The following is a 14,885-nucleotide window of genomic DNA, read 5'->3' on the forward strand; positions in this document are numbered from 1 at the left end:
GCTTCAGTTTTAATGGTTAAGTATTGGGATTGTTTTTTAAAATATTTTTTATTTATATTAAAATAATATTTTTTATTTTAAAAAAATTATTTTTGATATCAGAATATTAAAATAATTTAAAAATATTAATTTAAAATAAATAAAAAATAAATAAAAAAATTTAATTTTTTTAAAATATTTTTAAAATACAAAAGCAAACAAATCAATAAATTTTATATCTATTAAGCCTTTTGCGCTTAAAACAGATTGGTCAACGACATCGATATGGGCATGACCTTTGTTTCTGTAAGCAGGCAGCCCTATCTATACTGACAAGTTTCTTGGATCCTTATTGCTAGACTTTCAATTTTAGACGTGATCAAGATTTCGAAGCTGAACTTTCATATGCATGCTTGGTTTGGAACTGAAGGCTAGATATAGGAGAAGGCAAGGAACTAAATCTCGAAGAATGCCCTCGATCAAAATTTCAAAAGCAGTGCATCAAGTGTCTTGGTCCATTGAGGCTCCATGCACTACATTTTATTTGTATTTTAACCTAAATAAAATGCTTTCACTGGTAAACATCTACCATTACCGATGGAAAGGAAGGCCTGTGAAGTTGTTATAGAGGATGGGAAGCGGATTTTTGTCCTCAGCACATCATCAAAGTTGACTATTTTCTTGTCCTCGCGCTTCAAAAGGAATTAATGAACATAATTTCATAAACTATTCATCATTTTATAGTAAAATTCCGCGTAATCCATCAATAAATAAATAGAGATAATTAACAAGTAGTTAACGAAATTATCCATATCAACAATTCCAGTTTATTCGACGAAAGAAAGTGCTTCAAATTCTATGCATGATGGCTGTCGGTTTCAAACAAAGGAGAAGCGTTAATCTTGTGGAAATTGATGTTCACCTTTTCTTTGACAAAAGTGCTTCAAGAGTGTTCATGGTTTTGTTTCTTTGTTTCTTCATGGCCGACCAATCCCTCCAGACTGAGAAGTATGCTGGAGGCTAATTTCAATTAATTTTCATGGAAATTTATTGAAAGCCAAAACAACATGAAAGCCAAACATTCTAGTACAGTTGGATCTTGCTCTTGCATATGGATGTGAGTAGCGGGAGGTAAGCGCGAGTATTAGATCGGATGACTTGGAAATTAATCGCCCACTTTCCTCGTGTATTTCCCGAGTTTGTGCGGATTATCTCACTCTTGAGCGAGTTATTTCCTATACCGCCGATTTATTGAGGATATTTTTGGCTTTCAATTTCATGTTACAACAAATTAACAGTACAGGAAATAACTCGCTCAAGAGTGAGATAATGCGCACAAACTCAGGAAATACACGTGGAAAGTGGGCGATTAATTTCCAAATCATCGGAGAAAGAACGTGAACAGAAGTAATCGGTGTTTAATTGGAAAACAATTGGCCGATTACTCCGAAGCATCGGGAATAAATATAAAAATCAGTGATTAGTGGAAGACTCGGCGAACGAAACGTGGTCATAATCGGCGATTAATTGAAAAACAGTCCGTTCATTGCTGTCGGCGCCTCCTAAAAAATAATCGGCAGTTTCTAACGAGGAAGGTCGTCGATTCATCGGAGATCTTTTTAAGTTAATGATCGTGAATTCCTCGGAGGTTACTCGGCGATCGTTTGGATTGAAGAATCGGCAGTTCCCCGGCATTCTTTTCAAGTAAATAATCTGCGATTAATAGGCAACTAGTCAAGTGAAAATACCGGAAGAAGTTCGGGCTGTATAGGCTTCTGTCGCTTTGTCTTTGAGCCTTGAAAAAACTCACGCCTTGTTCTGCCTTCAATTTTCATTTCAAGGACTTTGAAATAATTAAATTGCTAAAATGTAAAGTGAAATTTTGTGAGGAGCTGAACCATAAAAGAACCAGTTGAAAAGCATTAATATAAGATTTTCTTAATATATAATAAAGCTTTTTTAAGTTAAGGGGTTCTTAAAGAAAATTGTAATCTAATAACTTTGTCATTTCTTAATTACTTTATAATTACAGCAAAACCAAATTATAAAATTCAATTACATCTCGAGAGGTATTTTATTTTAGGTTGAAAATCACCGAATCCTAAATCATTATAATTATTAAAATTCTAATAATGCAGGAGCATCATCTTCTTCTCGGAGTGGAGATTTTGGTGGCAAGACCTAGCTATTATGGAATATGCCTTGCTTACTAGTTATGACCTGTGCTTCATTTTATGTAAGCCTGGCTGCATCAAAATCACAAGCTGACATCACTGGATACCACTGAGAAAACTCATCTAACTTCTCTTCTTTTTCAGCTGGTTCAGGTTCTGCTTATGCTGGGACTGACCATGATGATATGGTGGTAAGGAGCCTGGACTTCGATATATTTTTATATAACTAGTAAGAGTAATAAGATTGGAATTGAGAAGACAGGGACTCGTGCTCTGCTTCATTCTGTTCTCGTCTAATCATGCCTTACCCTGTCCAATGTACCAAAAGCACACTAATAATATCATTCAACAAACAAGTAAATATACTGTCTAGCAAGCTCTCCAATTTTGCTCCCTATATAATTTTTTCACAGACTCTGAGTTTTCTCGTATACAATGCAATATGGTGTTTCCAACACCACGAAATTGATGTTCAAAACAGTAAAATTAAAGAAGGGCATGATTGTAGTCATGAAAATGAAAATTCTTGTAAATGAAGTGAGCCAACCATCTTGAAGCTGCAAAACACAGGATTGCCATTAATACAAGTGAAGTTCTTGCGGCTGCTGACATTGCATTCTGCTTGGTTGCTGCAACAGCACCGATTGAACCGAAGGAGATCACTTGCAGGGCAACCTCAAGTGCATTAAGACTCTTGTATGCAAGGCTGCAGCTGCTGCAATTCACTACATGTGACCTGTACCTGCAAGAATCCATTGCCAATAGCTTCATATGAATTATGAAGTTAAAAATAACCAAGATGAACTTTGAGTCTAAACTTTTCGGGTTGTGCATAAGTTACCTGTCCATTAGTTGTTCTTTCGGAGGAGTTGGAGGGAGTGCTCCGCTGAACTTGCCTCCCCAGTTAATCTGACCACCTGAGTACGTCCTTAGCCACCTTCTGAAAGCAACAACTTGAGCATCTGACTTTGTTGGCACAAAACAGGCCTTTTGCCAGTTGGTAGGGCCAACTTCCATTATCTTACGCTCCTGCAAAAAACAGCAGCACAAAACAGGCCTTTAGGAACCAGTTGTTCTGATTCTCCAGAACAGAACTTCACTAGATATCCGCCATACCATGATGGTCTCGCATTAGGATTGTGATATTGAGACTATACTTTTATTTTTATGGTAATGGTGTTACCTCTAAGTGGAGAAGGTACAAATCGGAATCTAGAATCCGATTTTGCCACAAATGAAACACCCATCTTGGCATAATTCGGTCCATCCACACTCCAAAATTTCTTGGGAATGTGTATATTAATCTGCTCTTACCAGGACCAACCGGAACACAGAAGAAAAGAAGAAGCCCTCTTCTCTGTGGCTCATTACCTTTCTTCGGCGGCAGACTGAAAGCAGATTTATATACACAAGGTGCCATAAAATTAGTAATTCCACCAAATCTGCTAGCATGAAAACCTTCTTTATCTAACTTGTTTATGGTTATATCAATCGGTGCGCCACCTTCTCTATCGAGCTTGACTGTGGAATAAAAGAAAATATATGGTGTTAATCAGATATACTAACCATTTATACAAGGCAATATGAGCACAATGTAGCAGTAGTTCTTATCTGTTCTTAGCTGGTGGACCTGGAAGCAGCTTAAAATGTGCATACGGAACATGAGCTGGGTCTACTAGGTTTTCAATCAAGATTTCATACCTGAAAATGATAACTTAGCTTACCTTAAAAAATCCGAGGACAATTCGTTAAGAACTACTGAATAGAACTTTAATCTTTCCTCATAATCATGAATGCTAGATGGAGATATAATTTGGAGAAGAATATATTCAACAGATTACACCAAAAAAAGAATATATTCAACACGAGCATTAGAAAGGGTCCTAAGTTCAGCTGAGAAAGGAGGAAAATGTAAGAAGAAACCTACACATGGCAAGAGAAAATAATGCGTACCCAAAAGGAAATTCTCTGTTTCCCATTATTTTGATATACGATGGGTCATCCAACTCTGCAATGTAAGGGGGCTTCTTACTGGAAAGGATATCTTTGTATTCAGGACTGGAATTTGGCCAAAACCAAACAATGTCATTCTGCACAGTAGTTGGATATGCGGCTACACAAGCTTTCTTGAATGTGTGAACCTGGATAAGTAATGGCTTGGAAAGGTCAGATACATCAGCTTCTGCTCAATGAACAGCAAACGAAATTTCCAAATTATTATGTTCTTCGACCTTTCTTACAAGTCAAGAATGAAATCATCAATCACATAATCCAACAGCTGTGATTCACGAGTACTCAAGAATCTATGATACAAGCAGCAGTCTCAAAGTTTAGAGGGTCAAAAATAAAATGAAAACCACTAAGAAGTACATATCAACAGATATGGTCAAACAAGAGAGCCATGGATGTAGCCAAAGGGCTGTAGCCAAGTGATTTAAGACAGCCCTTCAATTAGGATGAGAGTGCTCATTTATGAACTTTTCAAGTCCAGAATAAGAAGTATCCAGGCATGCCACACCAGTCACAAGTTCATCACATGGAGGAAGTAATGAAAAATGCTCCCTTGACTTCCTAGGTTTAAAGCTTGAAGCAGCGCGTAGAGGAATTTATTAAATTCCTTCGAATGTATCAACCTGATATGGGGAATGAGCCCTTAAGATCGTCCATGAAGGGAATTATTCATGGTTGACGCGCAAACTAGCATGAGAATATTTCTTGCTGTCGAAAAAAATAACAACTAAAGATACTGTAAGGTTTATGAAAGAGAACAATTTCTCGGTTCATATCTTCGTTTTCTTTTCTTCACAACAAAAAAGGCAAGGAGAAGAATCTTATCATTCAAAGTATGAGGATTCAGTACCGGAGGACCATCTGGGGGTGCCTGAGGAATAAATTTGCAATCACCAGAGCCATTGAAACACCAGCCATGGTACACACACTGCAACCTCCCCCACTGATCAATTCTTCCTTCAGACAATGGTGCCAATCTATGAGGACAAGTATCATCAAAGACCTTCCATTCATTCTCATTCCTGTCCCACCACACCACTAAATCAAGTCCCATCACCTTCTTTGCATGTGGCACTCTCTTATCCAAGTCACACACCGGCATTACTGGATACCATTGTGCATACCAGTCAAACGTCTCTTGCTGGCTATCGGTTTCAAGTGCTGGCTCGGTTGGGTCTAAGGTCTCGGTTGAAACAGATGATGACAAGGTAGTAAGGATCTTGGAGCTTGACTTGTTTCTGTCATATGATTGAACAAATGAACTGGGTATTGAACTGAACTGAAAATGCAAGAACTGGGATTTGCGGAGTACTTGAGCTGATGTTGCTGGAATGCGAGGTGAAGGGACAAAGGAAGCATTGAGAGCTTCCATTTCTGCTTGTGTATGTGAGTGAGGTCTTTACTGCTTAATTATCTGAAAGCACTTTACATTTTGAATGGATTAGAGATTTTTGTGGTTTAGACATAAAACAATTTATGATCTGCACTATTTTATGTGGTTGTGAAACACTTCCTTTTTTGTGGTGGTGTGGCACTTGCTCTGCCTTCTGTGTGTGTTTTTTGCATCTTTTTTTTTAACCTTTCTTATTTTTCTGCCGTGGCCCTGATTTTTTACTATCATGCTTCAAGCATTCTCATTTCATTAGCTAAACTTTTATCTATAGCCTTTGTCTCGAGTCAGGAATAAGGGAAAAAAAAAAAAACAGAGAGATATAAGTGACATATTCTCATGTACTTTAACAAAAATTCAATCTAAAATTATCCAACAAACAAATTTATTTTATATTTTTATTTTTATTTTTATTTTTCCAACCAAATATGTTTTTATTCATTCTAAATATCTTTTCTGTTTTAAAACATTAACCAAACATTATCGTGTTTATTATTAACCCTCTTTAATCAACCTAAATTATTGTTCAAATCCATGCAAGAAACTACAAAATTTAAGTCATGTTACTTCATTATCACTAATAATAGTAGAAACTTCAAATAAGATCCTTACAGAAACTTGTTACTCACAGGCCCAAATCCCAATTTCCCACAAGAAACTAACACTGCTCCTCACATGAAAGCTGGGTTCTTGCATACAGAACTGCTAATGCCTCACAGAAAGTCTATCCAGCTGCCACAACTTATGAGCACATACGAGATCAGGAGAATTAAGCCATATTTCCAATACATCTTAGTGTAAAGCATGATTGTAGTCATGGTAGTGGAAGTTCTTGTAGATGAAGTGAGCCAACCATTTTGAACCTGCAAAGCATAATACTGCCACCGCTACCATTACCTTGACATTCTGCTTAGTTGCAGTAGCAATCCCAATTGAAGCTAGAGAAGCAAACTGCAGAACGACCTCTAGTGCATTGAAACGATTATATGCAGCACTGCAACTGCGACAGCTTACAACATGAGACCAGTACCTGAAAAATCAGTTAGAAGTTTAGGAAACATTAAGAAAGTTCCCCACTCTGAAATCTTGAATGTTCGTCTTTAATTGTAACAGTAATTACCTGTCCATCAGCTCTTCTCTTGGAGGAGTTCGGGGAAGAGCCCCGCTGTACTTTCCTCTCCAATCAACTTGACCGCCGGCATACTTCTTTAACCATCTTCGGAAACCAACCACAAAGGCATCTGATTTTGTTGGCACAAAGCATGCCTTTTGCCAGTTTGCAAGGCCAATATCCATTATCTTGCGCTCCTGCGAAGAAAATTCCGGGGTTTGTTAATGCTAGTGGGGTCCAAGATCCAAAATTGTATGATAAATGGGTACTCCATGCAGCATAAATGTTAACCTAGCAGGTTCTTTCCTATCAAATAAATTTCCATAAAGGTGCTGGATGAAATAGATTTGAAATATACCGTTGTTCCATAGCAAACCATAGGAATTTAGATTTCTGTTGATCCTGCAGGATGGATATCCCATTGGCAACCCATTAACTATCCACTTTGATATCTATTGACCTTTCTAGAGGGTTATCGTTCAGTTATTTCTTACAGATATAATAGGGTATTATAATAACTGAAGATTTAATAAATCAGCTCACTGCATGCTGTAGAGGAGAACGCTTTGATCAACAGAAAAATTACCTCCAAATGAAGAAGATACAGATCTGAATCCACAACCATGTTTACTCCCAAATGAGTCAAGAACCGCGGAAAAACTTTGAAAATCCAAATTCCAAAGTTTTGTGGGAAGACCCATATTAATCTGCTTCTCCCTGGACTAACTGGAATGCAAAAAAAGACTAAGACAGCTTTCTGTTGCCTGGAAGGTGGCTGCACCAAGAAGTTTTTTATGAAATAGGAAGACAACAACAAGAGAAGTAACAAGCCTAAAATAACTTTGACTTGCGATTCTACTACAAGCAGTGTCATTCTTTTTAAAGTAAACTAGATAGTAGGCTTCTGTGACCATGAGTGATTATGCAGACAAATTCGCGGATGATCTAAAACCGGCCGCCAAGCAATCGAATATTTAGACATGGAAACATGTGGCCTTGTCATGTGTTCCTATAAATGGCATGCTAACTATGATACCATTTCGTGTCTGTTATCATGTAAATGCTTACCTTTTCTGTTCCATCTGATGATACAATTCCTTCACCTTTATCAATCACAGGACTACTGTATGCATAAGAGACACAGGGTGCGATAAATTTATTAGTACCATACTGATCCTGATCTCCAAGGAAACCATCTATGCTTAGCTTCTTGACACTCAATTCAACTGGGCAGCCCCCTTCTCTATCAGCCTTAACTGCAGGGAAAGTTTTAGTTTGAATCATATGAACTACATAAACAAAGAAAATGGAACACGATGCCTAAAAATACCTTCCGGTGGTCGAGTTCTGATAATTCCATAATGTGCATAGGCAACATGAGCAGGATCCATCAGGTTTTCAATCAAGATTTCATATCTGAAAGTAGTTTACAAAAGTAAAGTTTTTGTAAAGCAAAATCACTAACGTTCGATATCACATCAAATATTCTCCTTCCAGAGCAGGAAAGCATATTAAAAACTCTAACAAACATTACATGGAAGGTAGTTCTTGTCGGTATTATTTTTGCCCGAACTCAATTACAAGTAAAAATCAGAACAAATCCAACTTAAATTAATTTAAACATATAGAAAAATTTGCACGAAATTTTTATTTTTTTTTAATTCTTATAGCTGTGGTGACTCTCTTCTTATCAGGCCAACAACTTTAATTTTTTATCTTGAATTTTGAGTTCAAAAAAGGTGTAAATAATAAATAAATCATTCACCTTCGTGTTATTTTTAATTATAATTTATTTATTGAAAGATTAAAGAAGAGATTAGGGTTTATAAAGATTTAAAGTTTATATTATTAATATTGATTCATGATTATTATGAGTTTAAAGTTAAGTAACTGATTTTAAATGTGTTGTTAAAAATAAGGATTTGTAAATTGATTTGTCATACATTAAGAAATTCATTCAAATTTTTGGAAAATATGAAAAGAATAATCTTGAGTTTGAAGACAATGAAATTTTATTTTGGCCATTAATTTATAAAAAATTATAGTTTAGTTCCTAAACTTTGAAAAATTATAAACCAAAATGTATTTTGAGATTCTGAGCAGTATTATTATGAGGTTAAGGATGATGAATCCCAGTTTGATAATTCTGAGCAATATTATTATGAGGTTAAGGATGATGAATCCCAGTTTGATAATTGATTTGAAATATTTTCAGTTTGGTCCCTTAATTTTAAGAATTCACATTTTAGTCCCTAGACTTTAAAAAAATTATAGTTCAGTCTTTCTGGCCATGATTGAGGATGGTTTATAGGTGAAATTTTAGTATGGTTATGCATTTACATTTTGGTGCTTTAATTTTGGTAAAATTATGTTTGATCCCTATTTTTAGAAAATTATCATTTTAGTCTCTAAACTTAGGAGACTAAACCTGATTTTTTGTTATGTATTAGAATTTTTTATTTGTGTTGTTTTGGTTTTTTAGTATATTTTGTATATTTGTTGTAAGTTCGCTTATCGATACTCAAAAGAATTTTCATATTTTTTATATAATATTCCTTTTAATTTTATATTTTCTAGGTAAGTGAGATAATTTTTAATATGCATGTAATATAAATAAATATGTATATTGATTATATAATTAGTACGAATACTTAATTTCTTAAATATTTATATTTATTATTTTATTTTTTAAAATATTTATTTATTTTTAAATTTATATATATTTTTTAATAAACTAAATTTTATTTGATATGATAAGCATTACTTTAATAATTGTTCAAATATCAAAAGCATTAGGGCGCGTGCCTTTTTAACTCCTCCTTCTGGACGCGTGACCTATAGTCCAGCTTCGTCCTCCTTAGGTTTCGCTTCTTCGCTAACCTCCCTATCTTTCAATGTTTCAAGGCCCTAGAATCCGCTAGACATCCCAGCGGCAAGGATTGAATTCCCACATTCGTTATAGATTTCATCTTTGCTAAGAGAGCAATCTAGCCTTTTCAAGCATAGGTAAGCTTGTTGACTCAATTAAAATGACTTTCAACCACATAGAGCTTTTCAATCTTTATAGAGTCATGTCCATAAGATATCACAGCTTTTAGTTACTTCAATGAGTTTTCTTAACAAGTTTTCCCACACTCTCCCTCCTATCGGTATGGTGGGGAAGCCTTTGTTAGACTCAAGACTTTCAGGGGAAGAAGAAATACCGGAGGTCATAATCCAGCATTTGATTGCCAAAAAAGTAGTATGCCCTTATATATGATTTATCAATAACTACATGCTAACATAGAATAATTACTATATGGGTATATAATATTATATATATTTAACTAGTAAAAAAGTTATTAGCTTATTATAATTGATTTTTATTATTTTTTAATGTTATTTGATCTCTAACATGTATTTCACTATTTTATGATAATATATATATATATTAACTTGCAAATTATTAATATCTAAAATATATATTAAATATCATTTTTTTATTAAATTGCTTTTTATTTTTAATATTATTTTATGAGATTCTTAGTTATTTTTAACGGATGAATTTGTTGAGTGTTTTTCCCTCTTAAGTTATAAATTATCATTTGATTAATTTTATTTATAACATGCAAGTTTTAAAGTTTAAGTATAGATGAGATGTCATTGCAACACCTCTCCTACATTATTAGTCGGTCATGATCGCATGATTCGGGTCGTGACCACTTAATTATGCCCCAAAATCTACATGCCGAAACAGCAAATTAATGTAGCCACGTTACATCAAGCCAAAAGGAAAATTATAGTTTGGAAATAAAAATAATGACCACCAGAGATTTGCATACCCGTAAGGAATATCTCTACAGCCAGTTAACTTGATAAAAGATGGATCATCCAATTCCGGGATGGTGGGAGGCTGCTTCCTGGTAATGATATCTTTGTACTGAGGATCGGAGTTCGGCCAAAACCAGACGATGTCATGATGCACTGTGCTTGGATAAACTGCTACACAAGCTTTCTTGAATGTGTGGACCTGCATCATGTGAAGAAGGATCCGATTTTAACCAAGATAATAAGGCGAAGTTAAGCCTCAAAAACGATAAATTAAGAAAGAAAACACATGAATGATGAAACATGCTAACTAAAGTTGTATAGAATTTTGAGGACTGATTACTGGAGGACCATCTGGTGGTGCTTGAGGGATGAACTTGCAGTCACCAGAACCATTGAAACACCAACCATGGTACACACACTGCAACCTTCCCCATTGATCAATTCTTCCTTCAGATAATGGAGCCAGCCTATGAGGACACGCATCACCAAAGACTTTCCATGTATTCTCATTCCTATCCCACCACAGCACAATATCAAGGCCCATCACCCTTTTTCCGTGCGGCACCCTCTTGTCCAGGTCACAAACTAGCATAATTGGATACCACTGCGCATACCAGTCAAACTTCTCTCCTTGAGAATCAACTTCAAGTTCTGGCTCAGGTTTTACTGTTGGAACAGAGGATGGTGATGATGATATGGTTGTGAAAAGCTTGGATTTTGATGATGTCTTCTGATGAATTCTTGAGAAAGATGAACCGTGTAATGGATTAAACTGAAAGCTCATCAACTTGGGTTTGGCAAATTGGGTTTCGCTCACTAAACTCGGCATACAAACGTAGGGAGTTCTTACACATACCATGGTTGCTTGTTTTCAGTGCTGAAGCTGGAGAGGGAGAAATGGTAAGAGACAAGAGAAGAGAATCAAATTTTCTTTTGGAGAAGTTGGAAGAGGTGCTCAACTGAACTTACCTCCAAAGATACCAATACTTAAATCAACCACTCTGATTGCTGTTTTTGCTGGCACTTGACCTCTTGGCAATTAGAAGGGTAGCACTCTGATCCAGTTGATTCATAAGAGCATGTGGGTGAAGGCCGCACACACTGCCATCGAATCTCTACCAGCACGAAGAAGTACAAATCACTTGAAATTGCGCAAACAGCTTTAAATTAATATTTTTAACATTTTTTATTTGTTTTCATGAAATAATATAAAAAATAAATATATATTAATATTATATTTATAAATAAAAAAAAACATATCGTGCTTTTAAATATAATCCTAAGCCAAATACCATATGCACACTTAACAAATCACGGCGGTTTGGAGCGCCGGTTAAACTTTCTGCCTGCTTGATTTGAGAATTTGTGTATGGTTAGAGTTTCTCTTCTTTTGTTGTTTTCCTAGTAGGTTTTCTATCCTAGGTGTTTAGTTTTCTACCTTAGGCTTTAAATTTCAAAGGAGATCACCTACCAGTGTTGTCTCCTTCATGTTCACGAGTTTCTCTCTCTCTCTCTCTGGACCAGCACAATAAGATAGAATATTTTTTAAATTAATACAGTTTAAAAAATTATTTTGAAAAGTAGCAGTACAGGAAAAAAGAACTCTCTTTTTGGCCGCAGTCACAACAAAACCCAGCAATGTGCTCAGGTAGATTGTTCAGCTGCCCCAATTGTATTGTTAAAGAACACATGGGAGCAGAAGAAGATGAACAATCTGCAGTAAGATCATGCACTCACCAACCAATTAAGAACATCTTGTCAACAAAACTCAGCGAAAAAAGCATGCTTAATTATGGACTCTTGAATAAAGTCGTTAGATTCGTCTTGATAGCGATGTGCCGGTCTCAGGCACCGAAGGTAGACGAGAGGCGTCGCTTGCAGTGTCGGTCGTTCACAATAAGAACTTGAAGCTTCTGGTAAAGTTTATTCAGCTGTCAAATTATTGTTAACTATAGAACAAAAAGCCATATTTCTTTTACTGTAGTTGCACGGTATAATTTACTATAAAACGCCGGTGCTTCTGATTATAATTTCTTTTTATTTTTTTAATTTAATTTAATTTATTATTATTAATTTCTTTTTTATCTAATTATCATATTTTTATTATATAAATTCTAGATTTAATAAGTTAACATGATTTAGCATATTAATCTAATTAATTGAGTTTTTTAATTAATTTTTTTTTAATTTCATTTTTTAATATAAATTTGATTAAAATTTAAATTTTATGATTTGTTTAATTTAATTTTTAAATTATTATAATATTATGAGCAGATGATTTTATTGTACCTCTTCTTGTAAAGTACTATTTATTATTATTTTTTATAATTATTATTATTTATTTAATTTTATTATATAATATTAAATTTTTTTCTATTTAAATATTATATTTTTATAACATGATTTGGCCATCAGATTTACATTCAAGTATTGTAGCCAGACATAAAGTTTTTAGACCTGTTAGTGTAAGCAAACTTACCTAAACTTAAATAATATAAATTTAATATTATTATTAATATGAGTTATTGCAGCGAGACAAAACTCTTGGATTGAAGACCTAACATTCATGAGTCTTAATATTTGTTTTGTATTTTGTATGTTAAAGAAGAGGACGTGGCACCTAACTACTTTATTGAAAAGCAGCGAATGTGAGATTAATAGTAATGCCCAGGCTTGGAAAATCATGCATTCGTCAGTACAATCAAAGCAATATTGTCAGCACTCCTCAGCGAAAAGCATGAATATATATAATATAATATAATATAATATAGTCATGTTAGTGGAAGTGCGTGCTTCACGAGCAATGTTGTTTACAAAATAAAAAACTGAAAGAAACTAAAGACTATATAATTAAAATAAATATCTTATTAATTAAAAACCCTGATGCTCTCTCTCTTCTTCTTTTTTCATTTTCTACCATAATAATTGTTTTTAAATAACAACTTATTAGAACCATAATTAATAAAAATAAAAATACTTTTTAATAATTTGACGTGAATATCTTAGAAAGAAAAGGAGTAATATAATGCCAGGCGTTGTTACGGTGGATCTTTCAGGATTCATTATTTAATTAATAATAAGAAAATAAATGAAAGATAATAAATAAAATTATATAAAAAATTTATTTTTCCATTCAAATATTTTGTATTCATGTGATTTTTTAATAAAAAATTGTTTTTCTTACAAGAAGAATAATTTATTGAATAAAAAGCAACTATAATTCAAAAAACAAATATTGGCAATAACTATAATTACTTGAACTTCATTTTTTAAAAATATTCATGGCACAAACATAAAAACAAAAAAGTGTGCATAACAAGTTCCATGTAATACTTTACGAAATCATCGCTAATATCATATATTAAAAGAGCAAGAATCTCATTTGAAAATAAACATCTAATTAAATAATATCTTAACTATATCTTTATTTGTTTTTTTTTCATAATTAATTTTAATTGGATTTAAGAAAATAATTAAAAAATAATCATGAAGAGTTGTGTTAAAAAAAAAAAACTCTTGCTAATATTATAAAAGAATGTTACAATTTTATCTGAAAATAAATTTAAAATTGAATGATATTTAATGAAATAATATTCTAAATATAGTTTTAATTGAAATTTAATACAATTTGTCACTGAATTATGGGCTGTTATGTTATCAAATCAAATACGAAATATCCTCTTCCCCACTGGGCCAAATTGAGGTCAATTTTGAGGTATTTGTGATTTTAGCGGGTATGAGGAATAGTGATGGCGGTTGTATTAAAAAAAATATCTTTTTTATTTTTTTAAAAAATTATTCTTAACATAAATACATTAAAATAATCTAGAAACATTTCAAAAATTAATTTAAAAAAATAAAAAACAAAATTTTAAGAAATCCTCTGTTCCAAACGCCCAGTTTTGGTTGTGGCATAAAATCCCCATCAATTATTCCATTTGATGATAAAAAGGTAAAAGAACTACAAGATGTTTGAAAAACTGTGACTACAATTCAAGAGTTCTGTCACCTTTTACAAGAAAAAAAGGAAAGAAGCAAAAGGTAGTAGCATCTTATTTGAAGAACTCCATTGATTTGTGTGAGATAACACTTAAAATCACACAAATGGATGGCTTGCTTTTTCGCTTTATCATTATGAGCCAGAGAAGTTGGTTTTTATAATTTGATTTCTTATGGCGCTGGAAGGAAATTTCTGTGGCTTGAGAATTCATGGAGCTTGATTCGAACGAGTCCACTGGAGCTGGATTTGAAAAGAGTCCAGTACGGGAGTTTGAGTGCCAGCACGTTTCCAAAACCCAAAGCATCAAAAATTATAGTTTTGGGAACGTGACCCATTCCCAAATGGAGCCTTGTACTTTGAACCAAATGAAGTTAGGAATGTATGAACAGCAAGAGTTGTGGTTTGCAAGTA

General features: G+C 33.8%; 2 protein-coding genes across 2 annotated transcripts; both read right to left on the reverse strand.

The window, feature by feature from the left end:
- Positions 1–2,470: 2,470 nt before the first annotated feature.
- Positions 2,471–5,615, reverse strand: LOC105126103 (protochlorophyllide-dependent translocon component 52, chloroplastic-like). Its single transcript, XM_011026853.1, has 6 exons — positions 5,014–5,615; positions 4,107–4,294; positions 3,765–3,854; positions 3,337–3,676; positions 2,995–3,182; positions 2,471–2,895 (listed from the first exon to the last, which is right to left on the reverse strand). Exons 1-6 carry the CDS (start codon positions 5,533–5,535, stop codon positions 2,640–2,642), a joined length of 1,584 nt encoding a protein of 527 aa, XP_011025155.1. The 5' UTR covers positions 5,536–5,615; the 3' UTR covers positions 2,471–2,639.
- Positions 5,616–6,103: 488 nt separating this feature from the next.
- LOC105126102 (protochlorophyllide-dependent translocon component 52, chloroplastic-like) lies at positions 6,104–11,879 on the reverse strand. Its single transcript, XM_011026851.1, has 9 exons — positions 11,767–11,879; positions 11,444–11,589; positions 10,815–11,357; positions 10,486–10,673; positions 7,995–8,080; positions 7,733–7,920; positions 7,251–7,439; positions 6,674–6,861; positions 6,104–6,583 (listed from the first exon to the last, which is right to left on the reverse strand). The coding sequence occupies exons 3-9, from the start codon at positions 11,331–11,333 to the stop codon at positions 6,346–6,348; spliced, it is 1,596 nt and encodes a 531-aa protein (XP_011025153.1). The 5' UTR covers positions 11,334–11,357; positions 11,444–11,589; positions 11,767–11,879; the 3' UTR covers positions 6,104–6,345.
- Between the last annotated feature and the right edge of the window lie 3,006 nt (positions 11,880–14,885).

The sequence above is a fragment of the Populus euphratica genome, unplaced genomic scaffold, assembly GCF_000495115.2.
Source record: "Populus euphratica unplaced genomic scaffold, PopEup_1.0 scaffold75.1, whole genome shotgun sequence".
Lineage (NCBI taxonomy): Eukaryota > Viridiplantae > Streptophyta > Magnoliopsida > Malpighiales > Salicaceae > Populus > Populus euphratica.